The sequence below is a fragment of the Monodelphis domestica genome, chromosome 4 (assembly GCF_027887165.1).
Source record: "Monodelphis domestica isolate mMonDom1 chromosome 4, mMonDom1.pri, whole genome shotgun sequence".
In the NCBI taxonomy this organism is placed as follows: domain Eukaryota; kingdom Metazoa; phylum Chordata; class Mammalia; order Didelphimorphia; family Didelphidae; genus Monodelphis; species Monodelphis domestica.
The window spans coordinates 358,345,403-358,366,889 of NC_077230.1; the positions used below are offsets into that span (position 1 = coordinate 358,345,403).

The 21,487-nt window shown below is 37.7% G+C and overlaps 1 protein-coding gene across 1 annotated transcript; it reads left to right on the forward strand.

Moving 5' to 3' along the window:
• Positions 1-3,581: 3,581 nt before the first annotated feature.
• LOC100031017 (interferon-induced very large GTPase 1-like) lies at positions 3,582-16,940 on the forward strand. The gene is made up of 2 exons (XM_001380348.3): positions 3,582-6,233; positions 9,667-16,940. Exons 1-2 carry the CDS (start codon positions 6,197-6,199, stop codon positions 16,938-16,940), a joined length of 7,311 nt encoding a protein of 2,436 aa, XP_001380385.3. The 5' UTR covers positions 3,582-6,196.
• The last annotated feature ends 4,547 nt before the right edge of the window (positions 16,941-21,487 follow it).

A 21,487-nucleotide genomic window follows, 5' to 3' on the forward strand; every position in this document is an offset into this window, starting at 1 on the left:
TTAGGTCATTCATCCATTCTGAGTTTATCTTGGTGTAGGGTGTGAGGTGCACATCCAAACCTAATCTCTCCCATACTGTCTTCCAATTTTCTCAGCAGTTTTTATCAAATAGTGTGTTTTGGTCTCAAAAACTGGGATCTTTGGGCTTATCATAGACTGTCTTGCTGAGGTCATTTAACCCAAGTCTATTCCACTGATCCTCTTTTGTGTCTCTTAGCCATTACCAAATTGTTTTGACTACTGCTGCTTTATAATATAGTTTGGGATCTGATACTGCAAGTCCTCCTTCCTTTGTATTTTTTTTTATGATTTCCGTGGATATCCTTGATCTTTTGTTCATCCAAATGAACATTGTTATGTTTTTTTTCAATTCAGTAAAAAAGTCTTTTGGTAGTTCAATGGGTATGGCACTAAATAAGTAAATTAATTTGGGTAGGATGGTCACTTTTATTCTGTTATCTCATCTCACCCATGAGCAATCAATGTTTTTTCCAATTGTTTAGATCTAGTTTTAATTGTGTGGAGAGTGCTTTCTAGTTGTGTTCATATAGTTTCTGTGTTTGTCTCGGCAGATAGATTCCTAAGTATTTTATATTGTCTAGTGTGATTTTTAAATGGAATTTCTCTTTCTAATTCTTGCTGCTGAAATGATTTAGTGATATATAGAAATGCTGATGACTGATGCGGGTTTATTTTGTATCCTGTAACTTTGCTAAAATTGTTTATTGTTTCAACTAGCTTTTTGGTTGATTCTCTAGGATTCTTTAAGTAAACCATGGTATCATCCACAAAGAGTGATAGCTTGGTCTCCTCATTGCCAATTATAATAGCTTCAATTTCTTTTTCTTCTCTAATTGCAACTGCTAGTGTTTCTAGTACAATGTTAAATGATAGAGATGATAATAGGCATCCTTATTTCACTCCTGATCTTATTGGGAAGACTTCTAGTTTATCCCCATTGCAGATGATTTTTGCTGATGGTTTTTTATATATACTGTTTATTATTTTAAGGAAAGACCCTTCTAATCCTATACTTTCTAGTGTTTTCAATAGGAATGGATGTTGTATTTTATCAAAGGCTTTTTCTGCATCTATTGAGATAATCATGTGATTTTTGTCAGTTTGCTTGTTAACATGGTCATTTAAGTGGATGGTTTTCCTATTTTTGCTAGTATCTTATTTAAGATTTTTGCAACTATATTCATTAGGGAGATTGGTCTATAGTTTTCTTTCTCTGTTTTTGACCTGCCTGGCTTTGGGATCAGTACCATGTTTGTGTCGTAAAATGAATTTGATAGAACTCCTTCTTTGCTTATTCTGTCAAATAGTTTGTATAATATTAGGTTTAGTTGCTCTTTGAATGTTTGATAGAATTCATTTGTGAATCCATCTGGACCTGGGGATTTTTTCTTAGGGAGTTCTTTGACGGCTTATTCAATTTCTTTTTCTGATATGAGGTTGTTTAGGTAATTTATTTCTTCCTCTGTTAGTCTAGGTAATTTATATTTTTGTAAATATTCATCCATATCTCCCAGATTGCCATATTTGTTGCCATATAATTGGGCATAGTAGTTTTTAATGATTGCCTTAATTTCCTCTTCAGTAGATCTGAGGTCTCCCTTTTCATCTTGGATACTGTCAATTTGGTTTTTTTCTTTCCTTTTTTTAATTAGCCTGACTAGTACTTTGCCCATTTTATTTGTTTTTTCAAAGTACCAGCTTCTAGTCTTATTTATTAAATCAATAGTTCTTTGACTTTCAATTTTATTAATTTCTCCTTTAATTTTTAGGATCTCTAATTTAGTCTTCATCTGAGTATTTTTAATTTGTTCACTTTCTAGTTTTTTAATTTGCATTCCTAATTCATTTACCCTTGCCCTTCTTAATTTGTTAGTATATGAACTCAAGGATATAAATTTCCCTCTGAGTACTACTTTGGCTGCATTCCATAGATTTTGAAAGGATGTCTCATCATTGTCATTTTCTTCAATGAACTTATTAACTGTTTCTATGATTTGTTCTTTAACTAGCTGGTTTTGGAGAATCATATTGTTTAATTTCCAATTAATTTTTGATTTACCTCTCCATGTACCCTTACTAATTATTATTTTCATTGCATTGTGACCTGAGAAGTTTGCATTCATTATTTCTGCTCTTTTGCACTTGTTTGTAATGTTTTTATGCCCTAATATATGGTCAGTTTTTGTGAATGTACTATGTGCAGCTGAAAAGAACGTATATTCCTTTTTGTCCCTATTTATTTTTCTCCACATGTCTACTAGCTCTAATTTTTCTAAGATTTCATTCACTTCCCTTACCTCTTTCTTATTTATATTTTGGTTTGATTTATCTAGTTTGGATAGTGGAAGGTTTAGGTCTCCCGCTGGTATAGTTTTTCTATCTATTTCATCCTTGAGCTTCACTAGTTTCTCCTTTAGAAATTTGGATACTATGTCACTTGGTGCATACATGTTGAGTACAGATATTTCCTTATTGTCTATACTGCCTCTTATCAGGATATAATTACCTTCCCTATTTCTTTTAACTAGATTTTTTTTACTTTGGCTTTGTCAGATATCATGATTGTGACTCCTGTCTTCTTTTTATCAGTTGATGCCCAATAGATTTGGCTCCATCCTCTTACTTTTACCCTATGTGTATCTCCCTTCCTCATGTTTGTTACTTGTAGACAGCATAGGGTAGGGTTTTGGATTCTAATCCACTCTGCTATTCTTTTGCATTTTATGGGTGAGTTCATTCCATTCACATTCAGAGTTATGATTACTATCTTTGTATTTCCCAGCATTTTGATTTCTATTCCTTGTCCTGCCTTTTCTTCTTTCACTACTTCCTTCTACACCAATGTTTGTTTTTAATCAGTCCCCCTAGTTTCCACCCTTATTTTACTTCCCTTTATATCCCCCTCCATTCTTATCACCCCCTTATTTTCCCTGTAGTCTTTCTAAAACTACCCCTCACTCTCTCCCTCCCTTGTACTGCTTCCCTCTCCACCAGTCCATTTTTTACCCTTCTACTCCCTTATAGGGCACAAATCTATTCTCTGCCCCAATGGATTGGATTGTTCTTCTCTCTTTGGGTCAATTTCAAAGCACTTAAGAGTTGAGTATTTCCTATCTCCAACCTCTTTACCTTTCCAGTGTATTGATGGTCTCCCCCCTCCAGCCATGAACTTCTTTGTGACATATAAATTTACCCCCATTTGTTTCTTTTCCCATTTCTTTTAGTATTAACCTCTTTTTTAGCTCTAGTTGTATGTATATATATATATATATAAACACACACACATATGTATACTCACATGTATATGTGTTTATGCAAGCATATATCTATATACCTATTTATGTTTTGTCCTTTTATCCTATACAGTTTGTCACTGTTCCCTCTAAGTGTAATTCTTCTATCTACCCAGCTGATAACAAAAGTTTTTAAGAGTTATAAATAACCTCTTTTTTATAGGGATATATAAAATTTTAACTTATTGAGTCTCTTAAAAAAGGGTTTTTTTGGTTTGTTTGTTTGTTTTGTTTTGTTTTTCTTTTTCCTCCTTTTTAAAAATTACCTTTTGATGGTTCTCTTGAGTTCTGTGCTTAGGTATTATATTTTCTGTTCAGGTCTGGTCTTTTCTTTACAAATTCTTGGAATTCTTCTATTTTGTTGAATGACCATACTTCCTCCTGTAAGAATATAGTCAGTTTTGCTGGGTAGTTGATTCTTGGTTATAGACCTAGTTCCCTTGCTTTCCGGAATATCACATTCCATGCATTTTGGTCCTTCAGTGTGGATGCAGCCAGATCATGAGTTATCCTTACTGTGGTTCCATGGTATCTGAATGACTTCTTCTTGGCACCTTGTAATATCTTTTCTTTGGTCTGATTGTTCTTGAATTTGGCTATGACATTCCTGGGTGTTGTCAGTTGGGGATCAAGTACAGGAGGTGCTCTGTGGATACTTTCAATCTCCACTTTTCCCTCTTGTTCTAGAATATTGGGGCAGTTTTCTTGAATAATTTCCTGTAGTATTGTGTCCAGGCTTTTTCTTTTGATTTTTGAAATCCATTTGTGAATGAGATGCTTCACATTTTCCTCAATTTTTTCATTCTTTTGGTTTTGTTATCTAATGTCTTGCTGCCTTGTGAGGTCACTTAATTCTAGTTGTTGTATTCTTGTTCTTAAAGACTGGGTTTCATTCCTGGTTTTTTGGTCATCCTTCTCTTTCTGGTTTGATTTTCTATGGAGGTCATATTTCATCTTCTTTACCTCATCTTTTATCTCCTTTGCCTCATCTTTCATCTTCTTTGCCTCATCTTTCATCTCCTTTGCCTCATTTTCCAGCTGGTTGATTTTGGCTTTCAAGACACTATTTTCTCATTTTAGTTGAAGTGCCTCTGTTTCCAGATGACTTATCTTAGTTTTTAAGTTCTTTTCCCAATTGTCTTCAGCCTCTCTTAATTGTGTTTTGAATTGCATTTTGAGTTCTTCCAAAGCCTGTATCCAAATTGCTCAGATTTCTGATTTGTCATTTGCTGATCACTCCCTCTCTGTTCCGTTTGTTGTATAGAAGCTGTCTATTGTAATTTGTTTCTTCTTTTTCTGTTGTTTGCTCATATTCACCCCTTCTTTGTTCCCCATATTTGTCTCTGCTCTTGGTTCTCTCATTTTTTGGTTCTGGGGGCTTTTGTCAGTCTCCCCTTTTGGAGCTTTGACAGAGTGCCATGATTTAAGAAGGACATTGATTTGCTTGAGAGTATATAGAATAGGGAAAGGAGGGAGGATGATGAAGGATAATGAGTGCATGTCATATATGGATCTGGTGAAAAAACTGGACCTAAGTCTGGGCACACATTCAAAGAGTCTTCAAGTTTTTTGAAGGGCCATCATGTGGATCTTGCACTACATGTAGTCCAACTAAGTGCTGAATGCAACACCAGTTGTAATTTGTAGTTAAGAAACCAAATTTAGTCTTTTAAAATGCATTTGCATTTATTTCTTAAAACATTGATTTCTTTTTAAGTTTTGAGTTTTAATTTCTCCCTCCCTCCTACTTTCATCACCACCAATTGAGAAGACAAGCAATATGCTTTGCTTACATGTGAAATCATGCAAAACAAAGTTCCATATTAGCCTTGTCATAAACTTCCTTCTGATAAAATTAAAGAATTTGAGAAAATTTTACTTCAATTTGCACCCAGAGTTCATCAGTTTTCTCTCACCAATGGTGGATAGTATTTTTTCATCATGAGACCTTTGTGATTTTCTTGGATCATTGTGTTGATCAGAGAGAGAAGCAAAGTCTTTCACAGTTGATTGTCATTACATGTTTGTTATTGTGCACAATGGTCTCCTGGTTATTCTCACTTCACTTTGCATCAGTTCATATTGGTCTTGCCATGTTTTTTTTTTCCTTTCCTCAAAACCACCTCCTGACTATTTCTTAAAACACACCAGTACTCCATCATAATCTAATGCCCCATTTGTTCAGCCATTCCCCAACTGATGAACATCTCCTTAATGTCCAGTTCTTTGATAGTACAGAAAGAGTTCATATAACTATTTTTGCACTTATTGGTACAAATTTCTTTTCTCTTTGATCTCTTTGGTGTAAGACTTAATACAGGCATTGCTGGATTGAAGAGTATACTTTTTGGGCTTTTTTCTTTTTATAAGCACTTTGGGCTTAGTTCCAAATTGTTCTCCAGAGTGGTTGGACCAGTTCATAATTCCACCACAAGTTTATTAGGATATTTATTTTCCTTTATTCTCTCCTGCATTTTTCATTTCTGATGATTATAAGTCTCAGAGTTGTTTTAATTTGCACTTTTTAAATGAATAGTGATTTGGTGCATTTATTCATATGAATATAGATATCTTTAGTTTTTTTTTTCTTTCTGAGAACCACTTTTTCATGTCTTTTTACCATTTAACAACTGTGGAATGGCTCTTATTTTTCTAAATTTTGTCCAGTTCACTATAAAATTGAGAAATTAGGACTTTATCAGAGAAACTTGCTGTAAAAAATTTCGATATTGTTTAATTGTCTATCATGCATTTTAACAAAATGTATTTTCCCAGATTATCTCTTTAATGAGGTCTCTTTTTGCTCTTGCTTTGTCTGAAATCATGATTGCCACCCCTGCCTTTTTTTACTTCAGTTGTAGGAGGAGACACTATCAAGCCCAATGTGGAGAATAGCAAGGAGTATTTCTCTAAGAACAGGTAGGCAAGCAGTGCTACTTCTTTCTTTGCTCCGGTGGCAAACCTCAAGATGGTGAAGGAGGCTTCTGCCCCTCCTGTGTAGTGGCCCTTGCCCCAAATCCCATCTTAATCTCTTCCTCCTTATGGAGGGGCATGTATGGGAGGGGAGGAAGGGGCCTGTGTCTAATAAATTCTCTGGTAAAATAAAAAAAAAAGTCCTCATGTATATGTCCTCTATGTATATGTTTCTGTTTCAAATGTGTTTCTTTTAAAGAACAGACTGCCGAATTCTGGTTTCTAGCCTATTTTTGTTATGTTTCTATTTTAAGGGTGAATTTATTTTATTCACATTTATAATTCTGGCTATTTTGAATTTTCCTCTAATTGTCACCTGTGACTCTAAGAAGCTGTCGCTTGGACAGCAGCCACAGTCAAGTAAAATCATCTTGGCAGACAAGTTAAATAAGTTTGAGGGTAACTGAGAGGCCATAAACTCATTGATAGGTAAGGAAATCTCTACCCCAAATATGTGAAGACTTCTTCCACTAGAATGGGCAGATGCGAACAAATTGTTCCAACAGCCCTTATGAATAGCTAAAATAGGCTCTGTGGAGCCTTTAGATCTTGGTCAGACATAAAAAATGCCAAAGCCCTCCATTGAATCCCAGGCTGTTGCTGGTCATGACTTTTGTCTAGCCACTAGAGTTTGATGATTCTGGAAAAGAGAGTGAGACTGATGATTTTGGGTAACTCTGCTTTACTTAAATACAATTCACAAGCAAATCAAGACATCACCTATAATATAATTTGTCCTGTGTGAAAAATCAAGGATGAATAACAATAACAAGATCTTTTTATTCTTCTTGATGTCTTTTTATCTGCTCCTCCTAAAGATGTTTTTTTGAATTCTTTCCATTGTCTCCCTTAATGTCCCCTCTTTTTTATCACTCTCTTCCCCACATCTCTTATCTTCTCTTCCTATTTCCCTAGTGGATAATATAGAAATCTTTACTCATTTGTGTGTGTGTGTGTGTGTGTGTGTGTGTGTGTGTGTGTGTGTGTGTATGGGGGGGATATATTCTTCCCTCTTTGAACCAATTCCAGTGAGAGTGGGGTTTGAACATTGGCTCTTAATTTTTACCTCCCACTAGAAAAGCTGTTCTGTGTCTGACTTTTATGTGGGAAAATGTCCTCATTCTGTCTTTCTCTTTCCCCTTCTACGAGTGCATCCCTCTTTCTTGTCCCTTCAGTTTTTTTTTAAATCATCCTAACATTATTGACTCACATTCATGCTTTCTGTTTATATAGACTCCTTCTAATTGTCCGAATACTGACAAAGTTCTTTGGAGTTACAAGTATAATCTTCCCATATAGAAAAAGAAATAATTTAACTTTATTGAGTCCTTTATGATTACTCTTTTAAAAAAATTCAACATTTTTTAAATTAAAATTTGTTACATTAAATATGTGTTAATTCCTCCTCCTTTTCTATACCCCCTCCATTAGAGAAAGCATTGTTTTGACAAAAAATAAATGTATATATAAACCTTTGTCTTACTTATTTTTCTTTATCAGTTCTTTCTTTGGAGGTCAACATACACAAGTCATTCTTTAAATAAGATTTCCATTGCTCTATATAATGCTCACTTGGTTCTGCTCATTTCACTCTTCATATTTTGATGTATGACTTTTTAGATTTAAAAAAATTGACCCTTTTATAATTTCTTATTGTGCAATAATATTCCATCACAATTATACCACAACTTGTTTAGCCATTCTCCAATTGATGGGCAGTCTTCAATTTCTAGTTCTTTGCCACAAGAAGAGAGTTTCAAGAAATATTTTAGAAATATAGATTCTTTTTTCATTTTTCCTATTTACCTTAGGAAGGTAAATAGGTAGGAAGGTAGAAATACTACCTAATAGTAGTATTTCTAGGTCAAAACTTGTTGTGCATAATTCCATATTGCTCTCCAAAATGTTTGAGTCATTTCATGATTACTCTTTCATATTTAAGGTTTTATGTTTTACTTGAGGCTTGTGTTTGAATGTAATGTCAAATTTTCTATAAAGCTCTGATCTTCTCATGAGGAATGCTTGAAAGTTCTCTATTTCATTAAATATCCTTCCCCCCTCCAAAGGATTATACTAATTTTACTTGATAGGTTATTTTTAGTTGTAATCCTAGCTCCTTTGCCTTCTAGCATATCATATTCTAAGCTATCTGCTCTTTTAACATGAAAGCTACTAGTGTGATCCTGTATATAAAGCTCTATGATATTTTAACAGTTTCTTTCCAGCAGCTTGCAATAATTTCTCTTTGGCTTGGAAACTCTGGAATTTGCCTATAATATTCCTGTTTTCATTTTGGTATCTTTTCCAGGAGATGATCAATTTATTTTTTAATGTCTAATTTAACACTTTGGATATAAGATATAACTGCAGTTTTCATTTATAATTCTTGAAATAGGATATGTAGGGTTTTTTATCATTGCTTTTAGGCAGCCCAATAAATCTTAATTTTTTTCAATCTATATTTTCAAGTGTAAAAATTAAAATTTAGGGGAGACTGAGGTAGGTAGAAATTAGTTTCTCTTTGCAAGGAGTGTTATATTTTTATGAGGTTTATTAAAGATTAAGGATTAAAGAAAACACAGGATAAGAAACACGTGGCTAGGCCAGAGAGGCCTAGACAAGATAATCTCACATCATGGAAGAGCCGCGTCTGCTCCAAAACGGAAGTCCAAAACAGACCACAAAACCTTTGCAATCAGGTTAAATCACTTCTTGATCTCGGCCCACCTGAGAATTCCATGAGATTACAAAGCATTTTGGGGAAGTGGAGCAAAATCTTGTGGAGATTGAAGTCCAGAGTTCAAGTCCATTTTTTACACAAGTCAGTTGTTTTTCCAATGATATATTTCACATTTTCTTCTATTTTTCACATTCATTTGCATTGTTATATTGATTCTTGATGTCTTTGGGAGTAATCAGCTTCCTCTTGACTGAATCTAATTTTTATGGAATTATTTTCTCTACTGAAATTTTGTACCTACTTTTCTGATTTAGCAAATTTTGCTTTTTAAGGAGTTTTTTCTAGTAAATTTTCATGACTCTTTTTACCATTGGGCCAATTCTATTTTTTAAGTGGCAATTTGATGAGCAGAGAGGATTAAGTCCCATGATTTATTTGAGCCATTTTATGTTCTTGTCCTCTGTCTATCCTCCACATCTTGCTAGGCTAGAGATGCCACATTTTTAAATCATCAGACATTTCTGCTTACACATATATCATATACATTCAATGATGCTTCTGGGGTAGAAGAACAGAGTGAATATATATCCTGTGGAGTCCCTTCAATATTTTACAACTTTCCCCACATATTTCCCATGGCTCCTTCCTCCCAAAGTAAAGCAACTTTTTGACTAATCAATTTTTTGTACTCTCCTACAGCCATGTCTACACCAAGGGATAATGCTATTGACCCACATCATGAAGACCCTGGAATAAGAGACCTGGAGAAGATGTTGCAAGAAGTGGGCCTGAATCCCCAGTACTGGGTATCTAAGCTGCAAGAAAACTTGGATGTGACCTCTGTCCAAGCCTTACAACACCTAGAACAGAGGGAAGTTCTGACACTGAAATCCCAGGCCAAACATCCATGGGAGAAACGGGCAATAGAAAGACTTCTTCAGCTGTCTAGAAACCAGGGATCTGAGGAGATGCAAGAGAAGTCCTGGGTGGCAGTGCAGGAGAGACAAAAGAGGGCTCAGTCAGCCTTGATAGAACTGAAGGAGATGCAGGTGGAAGGTAAAAGTCGCCAGGAAGAGATTGTGAGGATGAAAGAAGAAGAGCTGAGGCAGGTCATGGAGATCCCACCAGAGTACTGGCCACTTACTAAGAAACCCCTAACAGAGGTTATAGAAAATATGAAGGAACACCTCAGTGTCATGGAAGGCACTCTCTCCAATAGGGAGAATCTTCCTGACAGGGAGCTCCTGAAACGAGTTTCAGGTGGCCTAGCCCTGCAGGGAATTTACCAAACTGGACAGCCTGCGGATCTTTTGGAGAGAAGAGAAGAACTGCTCAGCCTCCCAGAGAACATCTTTCTGCTCAGCCCAGAACAGGGGACACGGATGGAAACCAAAGAATTTTCGTCTTCTCATGAGGAGTCTATGTTTACCCAAAGCATGGAGAGATTAGGCTTTACTGTTAGCTTCTTGGCTAAGGGTGGAGGATGGGGATGGAGCCTGGAGTCCAGCACCAATAATACCAAATCTTCTGACTCCAGAGAACTGCATAAGGAACATTCTGAGAACACTTACAGCTGCACCACCAGGTTCAGCTACATCCCTCTGGCTTGCTGCCACTTTTCACAAGATCAGCTCTGTCTTAGCAGGTCAGCTGTGCAAAAGTTAAAACAGTTAGAGAAACTTCTGATCCACTCCAATGGTTCAGAAACTCAAGGACTGAGGCATAGGTGTGAGGCATTTTTCCAAAGATTTGGCTCTCATGTGAACCAGGGTCCATTACATTTGGGAGGAATATTCTGGTGGAAAGCTATAACAGAAGGCTTCAGGTCAGAGGAGCTTCATGATGTAAAGCAACAAGCCTCCAAGGCACTCGATATATATATTGGAGGCAGCTACTCTGGTTTTGGGGTGACAGTTGGAGCCGGAATAAATATATCAGACTCTCAATCTCAAATGGCTTCTTACAATACAAATTCCACTAATTTGCAAGGAAGATTCCAATTGTCTGTTTTCCAAACAGGAGGCCCCCCAGAGGTGGATTCTCTCCCACAATGGAAAGCTGGTCTTGTGGCCAGCAATTGTACCTGGTGTGTCATTGACCGAGGTTATCAGTTAGTGCCTGTCTGGGACATAATTCTGTCTAATCATAGACAGGATTTTCAGGATCCCCTTCAACTAACTCACTGCCTCACAGACACTTACACAGCATTGACTGGCAAACATGCAAGAACCCAGGTTGGAGAGGAATTTCTGAGTGCAATCGATGATGCCATGTCTTTTTTAGAAGAAGTAAAATCTTGGGAAACTACTGAGCCTCAGGAGAAGTTGATGAAACTGATGGATTTCATGCAAAATCTGAGTGAGAAGACCAGGAACTATGACCCTTGGATTAACATCTGTCTCAAAAACCCATCTCTGCAGCAGTTCTTGGTAGACATTTATAACTTTTACAAAGATTTCCCAATTCATGAAGTCAAATTCATTCAATCTCAGCTGCGTAGCCTTCTGTATCCTCATGTCTATCAAGTGAAAGACTTCTCACAGAGTCACTCAATCATGCAATGGATTTTCCATTCAGCAAAGCAGCAACAACATATACAGGTTACAGAATTTGATGATTTCATTCAACTCTTAGAAAAGGAAAAGAATAACCTTCTTGATGTAAATCCTAACTTAGAGTTCTTGGGACAGATGGAAGAAGCTCGAAGAAAGGCCACTTATAAGATCAGTTCATTTCTCAGCTCCTTTCTGAAGACCTTGAAACAGTCAGGAGAGTCAGGCACATACCTCCTGTTACTTTCCATTGCAGTTGGTGCAGGGTACAAGGAGAAAAATCAAACCTTTCATTATCTCCTAGGATGTGAAGAATTAAATTTCCTGTTATGTGAAATGAAAGAAGCCCATGAAAAATACCTGAACCTTAATAAGAATTGTGGCTCTATGGCTCAGGCATTCCTTCTGTTCACAGGACTCACAGTTACCCCTGGTCCTATTTCTGTGTCTTCAGAAGAAAAGAAGCAACGTTTGGAGCTCATGCAATCTCTCACGGGACTGTCATGGTCCAAAGAAGTGCTTCATGTACTCTCAAAACCCAGGGCAGGTCATGATTGGGAAACTCTGGAGAAAGATTTGAATTTGCTCATCAGTGGAGAATATGAAGCTATATTGAACGGTGTACAGATGGACCAGGTGAAAAAAGAACTGGAAAGTATCTCTCAGAGAAAGAAAAAGTTATGTGAACCAGAACCAGTTACCATCAAACAGCATGAAGTGATAAATTCCACCTTTTTAGAGCTAGCCAAGAGGCTTGATCTGGAGCCTTACTATCCAAGGAAGATGAGTCAGGCAGATTTCCATCTGATTTGCAAGACTTCTGTGCATGACACTCAGCCAGACAAAGAGAATCAGTTACCATTTTATTTCCTACAGAAGCTATTGGTCCTGGATTACAGACTTAGATACTTGGTCTGCAAAATAGAGGGAGACACAATGACTGGTCAGACTGTGACTCTCAAAAACCTTGATGATGACACTTCAGATCCTTATGATGATTTTTTTAATGATAGTGCCACGTCCTCTGACCTCTTGACCACAAGCCAGCCCCACATTCACCCAATGGACATCCAGATGATGATTTTTCATTGTGCAGATGACTTCATGAGGCAATACATTTCAAACAAACTTTCCATCTGCCAATTTGCCCTCCCTCTTGTGGTGCCCAATCCCTTTAATTCTGTAATAGAATTCCCCCTTTGGTCTTTCAGCCAAATCAAGAGAAACTGGAGACAGACAGAGAAATCAGAAGAAGACAAAGTCATTAATTTTCATAACCAATCTATCTTCCAAGTACCTATCCCCATCGTGTCTTTCATAAGAGTTGTGAATTCTGCTACTTCTTCCAAATCTCAGATCTTGAACTCTCTGCTGAGTAAGCACAAACATGATACTTTTTTCCACCGTCACTGCCGAGGAAGCAGCAAGTTCTGCCTCTTGATGGGAGGTGTGGTAGAAATCTCCTGGTTTTTCCCAGGGGGAAGAGGTGAGGACAGATTTGAAAGCTGTGTTGCTTTCACCAATCTCCATGGAGATGCCAAAGACTATGAGACACAGCTTAGGTTTCTGCAGGAAATTGCTTCAGTCACAGTGGTCCTTGTGTCTGCTTCTGATAAAAGTGAGAGGACCACAAAAATGGTCCGGGATCTGTGGAAGTCATCCAAACCTTTGGTTTATTTGTTTGATGACAAAGATAAGACTACAAGCAATGATTCTGGCCTGAAAGTGAGAATTGGGATCATGAATAGAAATGAGGCAGAATTAATAGATCAACTCACAAGGGTCATCAATCGCCTGCTGAAGTCTTCAGGTCCCTTTCTCAGTCTGGAAGACTGTGCAGATGTGGCTCGCCGGTATGGCTTTCTTGTAGACCTGGATAGAGAGGAGTGTCAGGAGGCCAAGGGAAGGGCAGAAACTTTGATGGCCCTCATGAAAGAGATGAAATTGTCTGAAATGAAGGAGAAATTATTACCTCTTCAAGGAGAACTTTGGCACCAGTGGTGTAAGAAGGATAAGGAGCTTTGTCACCTGCGAGAGAAAGGGAACCGTAGCCTTGAACAGCACAAGAGTGAGATTGAGACAGAAAAGCAAATAATAAGACAAACACAGCTAAAGAGGGCATTTCCTCTCAATGACTTAATGCGAGCGGTGTTGGAAGTGCTCCAATCTCACTCTGAGAGAGACAACAAAACTCAGTTGTACTTTCTGCAGTGGCTGGGTATATTTATGGACATCTTGACCAAAAGTAAACCAGAAATGCTGAGGCACAAGCCTTTGTGGTCACAGCCACTGGCAGAAAACCAAAAAGGATCCAAGGATGTCTCCTTAAAATGCCACAAAATGGAACTTGAAACTGTGTCCTTATTTGGCATCGAACACATCCTCAGAGAAGTTGGCCAGATCTATGAAGCTTTGGAAGAAGTTTCATCCCAAAGGCATACTGTGTTCTTCTCTCTTCCTCAGATTGCTGCCGACCTGATGGTCTCTGGATATCCCCTTGAGCTGATGGATGGGGATGCTTCCTATGTACCCCTGAAGTGGGTGTCAGCGGTTTTTGACAGATTAATTGAGAAAATTGGAGACAAAAAGCTTTTTGTTCTCTCTGTTCTTGGTCTCCAAAGCACAGGGAAGTCCACTTTGCTGAATGCAATGTTTGGCCTTCAGTTCAATGTCAATGCAGGGCGATGCACACAAGGAGCCTACATGCAGTTGGTGAAGGTGGATGAAACCCTGCAGGAAGAGATGGGCTTTGACTTTGTCCTTGTGGTTGACACAGAAGGACTCAGGGCCCCAGAACTTATGAACAAGTCACAGAATAGGGATAATGAGCTGGCAACCTTCGTCATTGGACTTGGAAATCTGACTTTGATCAATATTTTTGGAGAGAATCCTTCAGAAATGCAAGATGTTTTGCAAATTGCTGTGCAGGCCTTTCTGAGAATGAAACAAGTAAACATTTCTCCAAGCTGTCTCTTTGTCCATCAAAATGTGGGGGAAATACTTGCCAAAGATCAGAACATGGAAGGGAGAAGAAGACTGCAGGAGAGACTGGATGAAATGGCAGTCACTGCTGCAGAACACGAACAATGCACAGATATTACTTGCTTCAGTGATGTCATTCGGTTTGATGTAAACACCCAGGTCCACTATTTTGCTCATCTATGGGAAGGGGATCCTCCAATGGCTGCTCCCAACCCCACTTATAGTCATAACATCCAAGATCTTAAAAAAGGAGTTCTCTTGGCTGCCAAAGAAGAATCCAAGGGCAGCATCCTGAAGATATCTGAGGTAAAAGTTCGGATCCAGGATTTGTGGAAAGCTTTGGTGAATGAAAACTTCATCTTTAGCTTTAAGAATACCAGGGAAATCATGGCCATAAGCAAACTTGAGACAATGTATAACAACTGGTCTTGGCAGCTAAGAAGTCATTTATTAGCGTTGGAAAACCAGTTGATCAATCAGATTCAAAATGGAGAGATCCAGGATCTCACAAGAAGTTCTATTGAGGCAAATGTTGCAGAAAAATATGAAGCAATCAGGCAAGAACTTCAAAGATATTTTGATGAAGACCAAGACAATGAAATCCTGATTCAGTGGAAGGGAAATTTTGAGAATAAATTTAGAAATCTTAAGGAGGCACTTGTTTCAGAAATTACCAGAAAGTCCATTGATTTTACTTGTTTGAGGAAAAGTCAAGATAAATTGGATAAAATGAAATCAGAGTATGAAAAACAGCTGTTGTTGAGAAGTAGAGATATGGCTTTATTAGTAATGGGTAAAGAGTTAGATGAGGATGAATTGAGAGAAAAATTCAATCAACTTTGGACAATGTGGGTCTGTGAAGTTTCCTCAAGTACCTCTGAAAATCTCAATATTGATGTGGATTTGGAGAATGTCTTTCTAGACCATTTTAAACAGGAACACAATGTCAGAGACAGACTTCAAGCTTTTTCCAGAAGAAAAATATTTTCCATTGATTATGAAAAACATGTCAAAATGAAGAAAAAATATCATTCCTGTCACACACCTTCCATAGCAGAAAGTGATAAGGTGATCATAGAGCAAACTACCCAAGACATCATGTCCCTGGTCAACAAAACTATTAAATGTAATTCAAAAATGGGAAGGGATTATAACAAAAGTTATTTCCATGAAATACTGCAATTGATAGAAAAAGAAACTGATTCTGCATCCAATAAATCTCGGTACACATATACAAGTGAATATAAAATGGATTTGTCCTTATATTTGTGCCAAAGAGCAGCAACTACTTTTTGGGATATGCACAAAGCATTCAAGAGAGCTCATGATCCTGTCACATATCTAGAAAGCAAGAGAGAGGATTTCTTCATGAGCTTTAAGATTTCCTGCCAGGGCGCAACCTCCATCACAACATTTGCTGACTTTCTGGGGAACAAGCTCACTGCTTCCCTTCCAATAGCCATCTGGAAAAAGGCAGCCCTTGACCTTGCTGGGGAGATTAGGGCTAACTGTCCTGCCTTCAATGGAAACCGATCCAACCTGGAAAAACATATTCTCATCTCTCTGGCTAAGGAAGAAAATTTTGTGCATTATTGGCAATATATCCATCAACCAGAATGGTTTTTCAAAGATTACATTAAGAAAGAGATTGAAGCATACTGTGGAAATAGAGGAACTGACAAATTGAATGATGTTTTAAGTTACAATTTGAACTATTTTAAGAACATCATCTTCTCTGCTATTCAGGAGTCAACTCTGGCAGCTAAAGATCAAAACAATTCTGCTTGTGTGTGGCTGGACACATTGTGTAATAAGCTGGGGTGTTATTTGACCTTTCCAAGAGGTGACTTAAGAAGCATTGAACACCAGAAGATAACTGACATAGATTTCCTCAGAGAAGCCATGAATGAACGCCTGGATAGTGCAATCCAAAAGGTAGGAGAGGCATGTGAGGTTGTATTTATAGAGAGAGTTGTGCCCGAGATTCAAGTTATACTCTCTGAGCAGCTCAGTGGCTGCTGGAAGCAATGTCCTTTTTGCAAGGCAATCTGTACAAATACAGTCAAAGATCATAGTGAGGACCACAGTGTCCCTTTCCATCGTTCTCACGCTGTCAGTGGCTTTCATTTTCGATATTCCCATGAGTTTTCGCTTGATTTCTGTACCAGCTATGTCGCAAGTGATGATTCATTTTATCGTTCATATTATGAGCTGGATAAGACTTTCCCATTTAAGACTTATCGTCAGGCAGGTGGTAAATATGCCACATGGAGTATCACTCCAGACACATCCGCCCAGCCATACTGGAAATGGTTTGTGTGTCGCTTCAGGTCACAATTAGAAGAACATTACAAGTTCAGATTCAAGGGAAGAGGTCAGATTCCTTATACATGGACTAGAATCACCAAGCAAGATGTGCTGAATGATCTGAATAAATAATAATTCTCACTTACACCCAGGAACCTGAATGTAGAGCATTTTGAGAAATTTTCTCACAGAAATATTTTTTCCAAATATGAATATAGGAGACTATATAATCAGACCTAAATTATAATATAGTAATCATCAGAACTTGATATCAATGATTAAAAAATAAAATAACATTAAATGAGATAATATAAACAACAGAGAACCAACCTATTTCTCTTCATGTCTTGGGTACCTAACCCTGAATTACTACTATCTCCTTTTTACCTACTCATGTGCTACTGAATCAAACTGGAGACTCTCATGGAACTACTGAGTGAATTCACTACAAATTCATCTTAAATAATTTCAACTGTTTATTATGGTAAGTTAGTCCTACTCCTCTTCTCAGTAGATTTATTATCCCACTCTATAGTGACCAGTCTAGAAATTTTCTCCTATGCTCAAACCTCCAACAAGATTCCTCCCTATCCTTTCAACTGAGGACCTTGTCTCATATTTTCTTGAAAAATAGAGACTATTTGCTAAGATCATCCTCTTTTTCACTCCTCTCTATCAAATATCCTTTTATAATCATTTCCTACTGTCCCCTTCACTCTACTCTTGTGTAGTGATTTAGCCATTTTGCTTGTCAAGTAAATCATCTAAATTTACTCTTAATCCCCTATCCTCCTAACTTCTCCAGCAGATCTCTGCTGCCATACCAACTTCCTCAATTTTCCTCCTATATTACTTCCCTCTCTCTCTCTCTCTCTCTCTCTCTCTCTCTCTCTCTCTCTCTCTCTCTCTCTCTCACTCTGTCTCTTTCTCCCTCTTTCTCTGTCTCTGTCTCTCTCTTCCTCTCTTCCTTTCTATAAATCTTTCTCTGTCTCTGTTTCTCAATCTTTGTCTTTGTCTCTTTGTATCCAGTAGATAATGAAAGGATGGAATGAGGAATAGGTAGATATAATTATATTTCACACTTAAATATGACTAATAACTTAGGAGAAAGCACTTTTAGTTCAATGATGAGGTAAGAAGGCAGATTCAATAGGGCTAAGAAGAGAGTGAGAGCAGAGGACACAGGCAATTTTTTCAATTTTAGCAGAGGAGAAGAGATATATAGCATGATATCTGTTCAGTATTGTAGGATCTACAAAAGTTTTTTTTTTTTTAAAGAAGGGTGAGACTTAAATATGTTTGTAGGCATCGGATGAGACATGATATTTTTTGGCTTTTCTTTGTATTTTCAATGCCCATTAATTAATCCTGTATACGTTGAGTAGAGTCACCTATGAGGGGATTCATATGATCTAAGGAGGAGTTTGTATTTTATCCAGAAGTTAACATAGAGCAGTTGGAGCATTTGGGGTTATCCTCTCAGAGTTCCTGAGACAAAAGGAAAGCTACAGACAACATTTATACAATAGTAGCTATGAAAAAGAACTTGATATTTTAATTGACCACAATCTTATTAAGTAAACAATATCCAGAAAAGATAATGGTATTGTTGGCTTCACTCAGGGAAGCACAATATGCAAAACAAAGGACATAATAGCCTTCCTCCCTTTATTGCATCAGTCCACATCTGTGCTATCACGTTTATTTTTGAGCACCCAATTTTATGTCAGTCAACTATTTAAGTGCTTTTTAAAGCTATTTTAAGCTATTTAAGTGTGTATATATACATATGTATATGTATATATATCAGGCACCACGCTTAGGGTTGGAAAGAAAGGCAAAAAGATAGCCCTTGTCCTTGTGGAGTTCACAATCTAATGGGAAAAGACAAAAATGGAAGAAGCTGACAAAAACAGAATGGGGTACCCTATGTGGGGGCATGATGAAGTCCAAAAGAGTGTAGAGGTTGGGAAATGAATTGATCAATAGGTTATGAACTGTCCTTAACGGGAAGATCTGGAAGAGAATTTTCTTCTCTAATCAGACAGAGAGGGCCTCTAGGGCCAGGTGTCACTGAGTAGGTATGAGTTCTAGGGTTAATATAATCTTCTAGGAAGATGAGTTTTATATGGGACGTGGTGGAGACCAATGGAGAGTAGTCCCCAAGAGGAATATGAAACATGTGCTTTGAAAGGCTACATTGAACACAGAAGAGAACCATGATGTTGAAGTGTTTTGAGATACATAAGAATGGTTGAAGGAACAGAGGGTATTTATAGCCTTTGGATTGAAGTGGTAAGCTTTCAGGGTTTAAAAGTGTATATGTGGAAAAGGTATAACATATATTCTGCTTGATCTAAGAGGTAAGAAACAGGGACAATAGTTGGAAATTGCTGAAAGTCTAATTTAGGCTTGTTGTAAAAAACAATTAGGAAAATTAGAATTAATTGCAAGTGGAATAGGCTTCCTTGAATAATTGTGAGTAGGAGTAGTTGTAACTAAAGAACTTGAGTTGGAGGCTGGATAATTTTGCTAGGAAATCACTTAATTTTGTAAAAGTTAAAGAAAATTGTTGAGGATTGAGGGGATAGGGAATAAGGAAGGTTTTGTAAAAGGGAATGGAGGAGTTGAAAGGAGAGAGGGAATATGGGTGCTGGTGAGGTAAAAGGAGAGAGATACCCCTGCTTGAGAGCCTATCTTTGAAAATTGTGGTTCCCCAGAAATGGGCCAGCTATGATAGCCTGAGGGGATGTCTCCTCTATGGACTGATGTTGAAGATAACCCAGAGCGGGTAAGCATGGACCCCTCTGAAGTACAAGCCTCCCCCCTGTGAACCTTAAAAATTCTCAGACCCTACTTCATAAGGTTGTATTGTGAACCTTAAAAATTCTCAGACCCTACTTCATAAGGTTGGATTGTGAACCTTAAAAGATTCTCAGACCTTACTTCATAAGGTTGGGTTAAGACCATTCCCCATTTTGAGCAATGAAGGAACTTAGATCAGGAATGTGAAGACCTCTACTCCACCCCTAATTAAGCGTACTTTAGGGGAAGATAAAGTTGTAAACTCTTTGCTGAACAATGAAAAGTACTTAAAACCATACTTATAGTAAGACAAAAAGTTCTTAAGCTGTGCCCATTTTTAGAACTAATACAAAGGGGGTGCTAAGTACCTAGAAAGGTCAGGCAACTTGTGAACTTACAAGGAGCAAAGAGGTGAGAACTTACTCAGAGATTCTAGTCTACTCAGGTGTGAATTACTCAAAAGATTAGTCTTCTCAGGTGTGAACTAGGAATGGTCTGTCCTTTGAAAAACGTCTACTGTGATTGGTAGATGTAAGAACTTAGGGGAGGTGACATAGGAGAAAATTCCCTTTAAATAGGAGCTCAGATAGAGCTGAAGAGACATTCGGATTGAGATGCAGATTCAGGATTGAGCTGGTGGAGTCAGCTGAGATGAAGCTGACCTGGTGTCACTAGAATTCTTGCTTGGGACAGATCTTGTGGTGGGTGATAAAGGACTGACTGATCTTTCTCTTAAGGCTCAGGCCTGGGTTAGCCAGGGCTGTCCTGGGTCGGCCTATCCTTTTCTCATTATTTCCTTTTTTCTCTCTCTCTCTCCCTTTCTTTAATTCCTCATTTGTATGAATTAAAATATCTATAAAACCCAGTTGACTTGGGTATATTTCATAATTGGGAATATTTCCCTGGCGACCACCTTATATTTGATTTAAAACAAGACAGTCTTAAAACTGTATTTTCGGGGGCAGCTGGGTAACTCAGTGGATTGAGAACCAGACCTAGAGATGGGAGGTCCTAGGTTCAAATCTGGCCTCAGCCACTTCCTAGCTGTGTGACCCTGGGCAAGTCACTTGACCCCCATTGCCTAGCCCTTACCACTCTTCTGCCTTGGAGCCAATACACAGTATTGACTCCAAGATGGAAGGTAAGGGTTTAAAAAAAAACAACAACACGTATTTTCTGTGGTCTCAATTTACTCATCCACTCTTATATCTACTACAATTTAAGTCTTCCACTATTTTAATCATTACAGTTTATGACAACCAACTATTTTAATTATTACACCTCAGACCATGGTCACTCAGCAGGAGTCTGATAAGGACTGAGGACCATCTATAGTTGAATGGCTGTCTTTAGGTTCAGCTCCCTCTATGTTACCTTGAAATGACAGTCCTCTTATCTGACTGCAGTTTATTTAAATAAAGATGAATTTAAACAAAAAGTTTGGATTTGGGAGGTATCAGGGAAGAGGGAATCAGGATTTCCCTATACTTTTCCCCAGATGGGGTTTGACTCACTCTCAGCTTTCAAGCTGAGGCCAGGCCTTGCAGGCTGATGGAGGGTTTCTTTTATTCCTAATTCTAATAAATTCCTTTTATTCCTAATAAATTCCTAAACTAATCTATGCTAGCTTCCTTAAGTTCAAAGTCTTTATCAATAGATATCAAGAGGAAGAAAAGATTCTGACTTTCAGTGCTAGTTGGACCTGTGACTTTGGGTTGATAAGACCAACACAGACCACAAGACAAGGTTGATAAGACCACAAGACCAACCTTACAGTTCAAACCACTCCCCTTACATATTTTTGTTCAATGACAGGATTACAGGAATCCAGGTAAAGCTCACAGTTGGGAAAATCCAGGAATAGAGATACTTCA

What these genes read in the sequence shown, in the direction of transcription:
- LOC100031017 (XM_001380348.3), top strand. Translation starts at nt 6,197, where the DNA reads ATGTGGAGAATAGCAAGGAGTATTTCTCTAAGAACAG. An exon ending in GAGTATTTCTCTAAGAACAG is followed by an intron (nt 6,234 to 9,666) that starts GTAGGCAAGCAG and finishes ACTCTCCTACAG; the next exon opens with CCATGTCTACACCAAGGGAT.